At 41.0% G+C, this 10,146-nt stretch overlaps 1 protein-coding gene across 2 annotated transcripts; it reads left to right on the top strand.

Moving 5' to 3' along the window:
• Window positions 1-740: 740 nt before the first annotated feature.
• LOC111229084 (ETS-related transcription factor Elf-1-like) lies at window positions 741-9,256 on the top strand. Of its 2 annotated transcripts, XM_022755252.1 has the most exons (7): window positions 741-931; window positions 1,087-1,213; window positions 3,655-3,762; window positions 3,926-4,081; window positions 4,178-4,252; window positions 6,115-6,310; window positions 7,127-9,256. In XM_022755252.1, exons 1-7 carry the CDS (start codon window positions 872-874, stop codon window positions 7,749-7,751), a joined length of 1,347 nt encoding a protein of 448 aa, XP_022610973.1. In that variant the 5' UTR covers window positions 741-871; the 3' UTR covers window positions 7,752-9,256. The 2 variants fall into 2 exon arrangements, with proteins under 2 accessions (XP_022610973.1, XP_022610974.1); XM_022755253.1 differs by lacking the exons at window positions 741-931; window positions 1,087-1,213 and adding an exon at window positions 1,499-1,641.
• The last annotated feature ends 890 nt before the right edge of the window (window positions 9,257-10,146 follow it).

Here is a 10,146-nt window from a genome sequence, read left to right as displayed (position 1 = left end):
GTTTTGTAGCTTTGTTCTGAGTGACCACTTCACAGTCATGTTGTAAGGAATGTGCACGCAACGGCCCTAAAACCTTGAACATTGCGCAAAGACATGATGTTTCAAGCTCAACACCAGCTGCCTCCCCCCTACTCGTACCATGCACGCGCGCACACACACACACACACACACACACACACACACACACACACACACACACACACACACACACACACACACACACACACGCACAGCCCAGGCACACATTGCAGTGCAAACGCTTCCTTCCTGTTGCTGGTTTAGCCTCTTTTAGAAGCAAGATAAGAGCAAAAGAACGAGATATATGAAAGAGGGAAGCAAACTGTGCTGTTTTCTCTGTGTCTCAGATCAGAGTGACCACGTATCTTTATTTGGATATTTAATTTTTTCATGTGCATTAAAACGTCTGGCTTTTTCTGGCTACAGTTGTGCCACTCTCACTGTATGTGTTGTTCTCAACTCACACGTTTGCTCTTGTTTCTCTTCTCTGGCAGGTTAAGTCAGACCACAGGACAGTTTAGCAGCCCCCACTTCCTCATCGAGAGTCGAAACAGAGCGAGCGAACATGAGTTTCCTGTGACGCCTCTGCGTCTCTGGTCAATTAGTTTACTCACATCACTCTTCCACTGTTGAGTTACCCTGCACAGAGAGACACTGGCCTCATCTCATCCCCGGGGGGGAGCTCATCTGGTAGATCTACACTGACAGCCATCAGGAGAAAACTGGACCTGTTTTGGACACAAAAACACATCAGACCTGTTCAGATATTAAGCCTTCAGAGGAAAGCTGTGATGCTGTTTTCACACAGTTAGAGTTGTGTGTGTGTGTGTGTGTGTGTGTGGGATATCCAGCCATGCTACAGCAGTCAGAGCTCATCTTTGACTTCGCCAGTGACCATGTTAACATATCGCAGGTGAGTAAATGTTGTGTTTTCCAACGTAATGTGAGAATAAATCGTAACCTAATCCGATCTAATCTGATTTCATCTTTGTGCATGTTGAGACAGAGTCTGAGGAACAAATTATAATCTAATGCAATCTCTTCTAATTCCCTTTGTTTGTGTTGCAGCTGGGAGGGCACCCAGATTACCCTGCGGTGATTGTGGAGCAGGTTCCTCATCCACACCTGCTCTCATATGCAGGTCTAGCGTGTGAACAGTCACAGATAGAGGAGGATCACCAGCAGCTGCTCAAAGGTCAGTGCACACAATGAACACACACACACACGCACACACACACACACACACACACACGCTTCTCTTTACCTGTCACATTCACATTTCATGATAGGAGCTCACCTGCCGTCTGCTAGCTACTCCATGCTAACGCTTTATTCAATAGTGTAACATTTGCTCTGTGGAGTTTTGTTTCAAGTTTTAACAAATCAAATGTAACACTCACCAAGCCACGCCAAGTAGTGTAGAAAGCCACGGATTGCACATGCGCAGTTGCAGCCCACTCGCACATGGACCACCCTCCGCAAAAATTCAGGAAGTGAAACAAAACATTCCTGGCTTGTGCCTGGGAAAGAGAGTTAATTAATCATATTAGGATGTAGACGTGGTCAATACGGGCTACAGCACACATGCTATAGCTTGTTCCTCACCAGTGCTGGGAATTAAAAGTAAGTCCTATCGCTGTATCGGGTTGTTTTTTTTTCCGATATTGTTGTGGTCGGAGGGAGCAGTTGAAAGTTGGGCATGGCGGGGCTCGGTTAACTTAGCTAACGGTAGCAACAGCAGCAGAGCAACACTCACAGTCAGACACGGACCGTTTTACTGTATAATTACAACCGCTTTGTGGCGGCAGCACACCTTAAACACGGTCGGTTGTTTTGACAGGTCGGTGGCAGCTTTTCTCATCCACTGTAAGTGTTGGCGCTCACGACAAACAGCTGTTAGCTAGTAGATGTTTCGTAGCTCACCGCCTCAGCCTGGTCACGTCACGTAAAGAGATGCGCGCAAAACAATCGACTCCCCTTTGATAATAATATTGATCCTCAAGGACATGGCTGATAGATGTGATGGTTTAGATAAACTCATAGCTGTCCATATTGTCTGTAGTGAAGGTGAAACGTTTAAATGATAATAGTCTATGTACCTGTGTAGTGACGTGGGTGAGGTAAAAAAAAAAAAAAAAAAAAGAGGTTCACCTTTGCTGTTTGGAGCCAAAGACAAATAAGTAATAAGATTGTTGCTCGGTCATCTATAAGAGTCATTAAAGAGTCAGTTCAGCCTTAAAATAAAACATTTCCTCTCTTACCTGGAGCGCGGTGACCCTCAGTTCTACAGTTACCTGCTGTAGTTTGGAGCCAACTTGAGCTATGCAGTATATTAAATGTCTTAATAATTAGTTAATATCCCGGCTACAAGTAGGACAAATGCACGAGACGCACTTCAGTTTCCCAACAACTATTTCTAATGACAGAAAAATCATAATGGAAAACTAAAAAGCAGTGCATAAATAAACTCCAGGTGCTACCAGTACAATGCAAATGTGACTGAATCTACTCAACAAAAAAAAAAGAAGGAAAGACTAAACCTAAACACTGACAATTGTGCAGCCACAGGTGCAGCTCAGTCACTGCTGTCTCTGCAGTGAATCCTTATTGAACAATTACCGAGGGGGCTCAATGAAGGGGTGCTTGAGCCCCTCTTATACAGCTGCGGGGTTAATGTCACACAACAAAGCTGTAACCGCTGCTCTGGTGGTGTCTGGCCATGTAGATAGTTTTTGTTTTATATGCCTGAGCTTTCAGACATCCGCCACTGAAATGTCTGCTGTCACCCCAGTAGAACGAAGGTGAATTGAATTTCATTTGTGGAGCTTACAACTCGAGATGGATGATATTGATAAAATCATCTATGTATCATAACATACAACATTTTCTGGAAGATTAATTCAAACATTGTTAGCAGATGAAATAACTAGGAATGTCAGGAATGTCTTGTTTTTGGCTAATTCAGCATTGAGTATCAACAGCAACTTCTCTTTACAGAAAAACTATAGATAACAAGGAGATATTTTAACATACATTTTAACTTAGACCACTTCCCCCATAATGGCATAGAAGGAGAAGCACAGGTGTCACTAATAACATTAACAAAACATCTGCTCTGTTCAAGTTCCCCAGTACGCAGTGACAGTGTAACAGTGAGCCGGGATGCTCGATACCAGGACCCTGAAACTGCAGCAGCTAAATGGAAATCCAGTCGCCATTCATTTTGTTCTTTCCACCTGTGCTTTTTCTACTGTGACATGTCAAAATATCTGGTGTGAAATTGGCCTTTTCTCACACCTTGCTGTCTCACACTGTGTTCTGTTGAATATCCAGAGTAGTAGGACATTGTTTGTGGAGAGATATATTGCTGCTGAGTGTTTTAAAGGTAATATTTCAATACCTTTAGCAACATGAATCAATAAATTTTTTGTCCTTATTGTATTGGATGGCTGCAGAGGCACTCCGCCAGAGGAGACTTTTTTTTTTTTCTCATAATTTGGGCAAACTGATCTTTTAGTCCGGCTTCATCTTCAATGTTTCTCACATTTAAAAATGTTTCTCCTCCTTCTAAACGCCACTCTCCTTCACTTGCTGAAAGTGTGTTTTGTGTGTTACTTCCCTCTCTGTGTTCTGCAGTGGAGCTATGTGAAAGTGGAGAAGAAGAGACCATGGAGACGCTTGTTGCCGCTGACTCGCTTCTCAACATGGACTGTTCTGACACCCTCTCGCTGGAACAACACTACTGTAAGCACACACCTGAGTTAACATTGGTCATACGCGCTCTAACAGAGTGAAGCTGCCCCCTCTGCTTTTTGATGTAGGACATGTTTGACTGTGGGATGTTATTTTTAGACATGGTGGTCACAATGCTGTTCTCTTTCATTACATCTGTTTATGCCCCCTGCAGCCCAGACCTTCTTACCATCACTGGGTGATGTCATCACTGCTCCTGTTACCCAGGTGACTGTGTCAGCAGAGGGGATTGTGGGACCTGTTGGCCAGTCACAATGGCACTCGTTGCACACAGAGAAGCCTGCGGCACAGCTGCAGTCCAAAAAGAGAGGTCGGTCACTTATTTGTTTCTTTTCTTATCAGAAAGTAAATTATAGCTGCGTGTGATTATATTAAATATCTCCTTATTCTTCATCTACTTTTTTAGGTAGAAAACCTCGGCATCGGAGGGCGGAGTCTCCCACACCGGACATTACAGTGAAAAAGGACAAATACAACAAAGGTACTGTCATACAAAAAATGAGTTAAGGTGCTGTCAAACATGCAACTCATTCCTTAAATGTAATGGGAATTTTACATGAGCCTGAGTTACTTTTATGTAAACTGAAAGCTCAGTACAGGAGGGGAGACTTGGTACATTTTCAGTGCAGCACAAGTCTGAATTAAAGGCTGTGAGATTGGTGTAAAGGTGCACAAAGAAAAATGTGCACCTTTTTCATGCAGTTCATTATAATCTCATATGCATATAAAGAATCAGGCGAATAATAGCTGACTAACATGTATCACACCATGACTGAGCCAATTTTAAGATGATGTGAATAGACTGGCAAAGATTCATCGATTATTCAACTATTTTATTTTAGCAAATATTTTGCTCATTGATGAGTCATTTTTCTTTCCTTCCCTCCTTGTATATATGGTGAACTGAATATCTTTGGCTTTTGGACTATTGGTCAAATGAAAGCAATCTGAAAAGATCAGTTTGTCATTTTTCACAATTTACTGACCTCAGATGTTTTATCCCGCATCTGATGTAACATCTGAACTCTGCTTATCTTCGTTATCGGTTGCGAGGTCTTTCTGCCATATTGATTTGAGATTATTGCAGTAAACACTTGTGGAGTGTTTGAACGGTTTGTAAAACACAGTGAACTTCCTGAGGCAATGGGAAGTACTGAGTTAAAAGGTTACTCAGTGATTGGTCATTCTTGAGTGTACTACCCCAGTGATGTCTCATTAGTAAATATTTCCATGAATACCCTTTACTTACCAGTATATATTTCCCCTGAAGATCCAGATATGACATAAATCACAAATCACCCCCTCGGTTTACTCCCACGGGCTGCCATTCTTTCCAGTACGCCATTCTTTTCCCAATACGTATTTTAGGGTTATTCCAGAGTGAGGAGTATGACTGGTTCATGGATCGTAGTCCACATACACCTTGAGTGAGACGGCATGAGATTTTTATTTTTGTTTTCCGCCTGTTGTGATAAAATGGTAATGGGACAGTAAAGTCCAGCCAAGCCATTGTCTATAGTTGTCCCCTCTAAGTCTGTATCAGCTCTAACCCAATGTTTATCCAGTTTGTTTATCTGGAAAGATTGATTATACACCCTTACATCCGGTAAACCTCATCCTCCTTTGTCCCTGTCCATACACATCTTACTCATTTTGATTCTGGGCTTTGTTTTATCTCATAGAAAATCATTGATAATGTTATTTTACTGCCTATAAATCAGATCAGACATCTTCTGAGGAAGCTTCATGGAGAGATAATTAAATTGAGGTGCCACTACCATCTTGACTACGTTCAGTTTTCCCCAAAGTGATTATCTCAGTGCTCCCCATTTCTTCAAATCATTATTATTTTTTCCCCAGTAGTGGGTCGTAGTTTAACCTCTAGATACGTCATTCCAGCTGGCACCCATTTAAAATTGAATTGAGACACTATATTTGAATCACAAGGTTTTGACCATGACCGCAAAATCAGGTCTTATAATCCTCAGTGATTGCAGCCAGCGAGAGAACAGAACGTTTTTCACAACTTTTTAACACAAGGAACCGTCTCGTGCACCAGGTGCCGAGTGGCGCGTGGGCACGTGGTTCTGTCTGTAAATATACTGTTATGTCTAAATAAAGCCATGAGGTACAATAATGTAAAAGTCAAAGTCTGAATGAGAAAAGGCCAACAGGTAAACAGATAGATGAAAACAGCAATGTTACAAATTCCATGTTTGAAAGGGGCTTTAGATGGCTCACAGGGGATCAGTCACTTTTATAACACAGCTTTTTCAAAAGTAATTTTCCACATTGTGTCTTTGTCTTTCCTTCTCCATTATGTTTCCTGTGTTTGTGCTTCAGGAGGAAACACGCTGTACCTGTGGCAGTTCCTTATGGAGTTGTTGCAGGATCGACAGGTCTGCCCCCGCTACATCAAATGGACTAACCCCCATGCAGGGATCTTCAAGCTGGTCAACTCAAAAGCAGTGGCTAAACTCTGGGGCAAACACAAGAACAAGCCGGATATGAATTATGAGACAATGGGCAGAGCACTCAGGTACACAACACTCAAAAATAACATTGTTACACGTTCGTATTTTCATTCCCTAATCCTTACCACGATGGAAGCAGATCTGGGCCCGGTTTCCCACTAATGATCGATTGTATTTTATATGAGCATTTCTGTGAAAATTAAACACTAAATTCTTACATGTGTTTCTCAAAGCAGCACATGTGCATGTTGTTAAGAGCCTTTTAATGTTGGATTTCTGTTGTGCTGAAGAGAATGTTGAACAACACTTTCATGTAACTTGGCATATTTAACTGTCTGGAAAATAATGTTAGATATTAAAAACACATCAACAACAAAGTGAATGTTTTGTAAACCACACCACAGAAACAGCTGCATTCATAGATATTCTCAGACAAAATTGTTTTAAATAAATAAATAAAACTAGAAGATCTTTTCTTCATAACAGTGCTGCAGTCAGGACTGTAACTATTGCTTTTACATGACAAGAATAGGTTGGCAGATGTAAATAAGTCAGTGGACACACAGTATATGGATAATATGGAGAATAATTGCTCAATTAATTTGCATATTTTTTGTGTCTGTCAATTTTTGTGTATTTCATCTCCTTATTCTAAATGTATCACTCCTTTTACTTAACAGAGAACGGCAGTGATCATGACAAAAACAATAAAAACTTGAATCAAACGTGTAGGTTTATGTCCCTCCTGTAAATTAAAACACTCCTGCCTCTCCTCTTCGTTAATCTACAATTTCTTAAGCTTGAGAGGGTTTGTAAGATGGATTTTACAGTCATCTTTTACAGTCAGTATTTGTTAATGTTGAACGTTTGTGTTTGTGTAGGTACTACTACCAGAGAGGGATACTGAATAAGGTGGAAGGCCAGCGACTCGTCTACCAGTTCACCTCTCTGCCCAAAGACATGATTTATATCACAGATGGAGACGGCACCAAAGAAGAAGACGACGATGATCACGACGACAACAGCTGCAATGATGAAGGTGTGAGTGATGACTCTGATGACAGCACAATATCTTCTAGTGACCAGTCAGTGGAGGATGGAGTTTCCCACCCACCACAGAAGAAGACGTCGCCCAGTAGCACTGTCCGAGCCCCAGCCACCCAGCGAACCAGGCCGGCTCCCAGGCCTTCAGGGCAGCGCGACACCGTCCTGCGGCCTGCCAGCACCAGCCTGATCCAGGAGCAGCATTTGCCCATCGTGTCTGCCGAGATGCTGCGGACCCTCCAGAACCTGGAGAAAGTCCAGTCCCTGCAGCCCACGGGTCACGCCTCAGTCTTTAAAACGGCTCAGCTGCTGGGGAGTCTGTATGAGCGACAGGCCGCTGCTGGGGTGGCTGTAGACAGTGAGGGTGCACCTGAGACACAAGATAAGAAGTCACACAGAGGGCAGAAAGCTTCACAAGTAGAGACTCCACAGCTGGTGCCTCTAATTAGCTCTGACCAATAGACCAGTCCATCACCAAACACACACACATACACTCCACTGACTCAGGACCAGTTACAGAGCTGCACTTTGTTGTGGCAATGTCTTCACACCAGGGCCTATATTTCATAATTGTGTAAGACTGGGATTATTGATCTAGGGTTATTTTTGTATTTTAGATTTTTTTTTAATAAGTTGGTAACAAAGATAATTCTAGATCAGCCCTTCCTTACTGACATCTGAGTTGGGAGGAAATTGGCAGGAACCAAAATGAACAGCATTGAGCAGTTTACGTTCTAAGTAGACTATAAAAACTCATGTCCTTTATTTCAGCCTTCTGTTATTACCTGTATCTGTTAACTGTACAAGACACCAAAGACAGACATGCACTGGAATCCACAGCCTCTCTGCACCTTCTGCAGACACACCCGCTGCTTGCACCTCAGCTCCAGTGTCATGGAGCTAATTCTCTGATCAGCACACTGTGCCCTTCTTTTCTGCCTCTACTGCTCTATTCTGTTTTTTATTGTCACAGCCTGAATCATTCCTCTGCCTTGATGCACTATTGCTTACCCCTGCTGTATATTTCTTCTCTTAAGTGCCTGAAGATCTTAGACACATCCTGTCCCTGCTTCCACTGTTCCTGGTGATCACGAGGTTATTGAGGGAAAACATTCCATATTATTGTTATTGTTTTTTTTAAGATTACTGAATTATGTTTGTATTGTGAAATGTTGAAAACAAGGGATCACTGTATTTCTAGAATAGGAATTTAGCACTGCTGCTGTTTATAGCTGAAGTATGTACACAGTGGACCTGTCTGTTGTTGACAATCACCAATGAAATGGTCTCATAGCCTTTTACTTCGGCCTCCTTCAGAGTAGCCTTTCTGCAATGCACATATTCTAATTAGTTACTACACATATATACAGTAAATGCTTATATGGACTTCTAAAGCATATCTTTGTGTATTGTGTGTTATATACTGTATGTTTGTGAACATTCTTGACTTTGTGCCTTGTTGCCATTTTCTCCCTCAGGTTTGTAAAAATTTGTTTTGCTGCACAGATTATATACTCTATGCAAGGAGTAAAACAGCTGGCCGTTTGTAATGAAGTAATGTTAAGTTCAGTGTTTTCTCTTCGGTTGATCTTGGTTTAGCCTCGCAAAGCCAGCCGACAAAGTTCACCTGACATCAAATGAAAACTGAGCTCGTAAGATTTAGGCTGGGATCTGTGAGGTTAAACTTGGTTAGGAGATGTTTAAAACTGTGCCTTTGCCCCCCCCCCAGGAAAACCCCTATGCAAAACTGTTTTCACTTTATTACTGAGTAAAACATTTATTTTGAAATCCCCTCACTTTGCTTTATCTGGAAGATAATGTAAGTTTTACTGATACAGATCTGTAAGCTTGTAGCAGAGGGAGAGGTGGAGTTTCTGTTGCTTTTCTTGGTGTATTTGCTTTCATGCAGTTCCGAGGTGTTGAAAAGATAATGGTCAATATAAAATAAACTTAATTTTGTCATCATCCGTGTGAAATTCATCTCTGCTCATTTATTCACCCACATTTGGTTTACTAGTGTCAGTAGTGAAAGTGCATTTACTAATTTTTATTAGATACGTCATAGGGAAATTTGTTTCCACTACATTTAGTTGACAGCTATAAATTGTAGTAACTCTACAGATTGAGATAATACTTGCAATTGCAATAATCATGAAAGCATGTATTGTATTTTGAATTTACAGCAAAAAAGAAAACTATATTCCAATATGATTTCAATTTTTTATGTTTCTATAAATTTATGAAATATGAAATTTTATAGGACTCAATCCTATAGGATAATCTTACATGAGATGGATTTTTATAGGGTTAATCATATGGTTATCTGTTTCATTCAGTGCTGATAGTCCTATAGGGTATATCCCAATCATGTGGAATTATAGGAAATATCCCATAGGATTATATATTGGCTTTTATCCTATAGGATTTTAACCTATAAGATTGGTTCCCAAATCAAATTGAAATTTTCTTTGGGAATCGTTAAGGACTTTTTGATTATGGAAACGTATTCAGATTATAAGATATAATGCATTGTTATGGGTGAAACTGCCAAAGATGAAATTTAAAACATGAAAATGCTGCCTCCATATTACTACAGTAGTACCAATAATCCAATAATTCAATATTCATAATTGAAAATAATAATACTGTATGATATAGTCATATATAACTGGCATTATACTTTAAAATACAATTTAAAATGCAGGGATTTTACTCTTTATTACTGTATTTTCAGTGTGTTTTTTGCTACTATCTTAAGCACATTGTTACTTCTTCCTTTACTGGCGGGCAAACATTGACTGGTGCAATGCTCCTCCAGGCCGATAGGTGGAGTGGCAGTTGGAGCAGCGTGCAGTCG

This window comes from Seriola dumerili, unplaced genomic scaffold (assembly GCF_002260705.1).
Source record: "Seriola dumerili isolate Sdu_G_001 unplaced genomic scaffold, Sdu_1.0 BDQW01000226.1, whole genome shotgun sequence".
Classification (NCBI taxonomy): Eukaryota; Metazoa; Chordata; class Actinopteri; order Carangiformes; family Carangidae; genus Seriola; species Seriola dumerili.
This window is presented reverse-complemented; position numbering and strand designations above follow the sequence as displayed.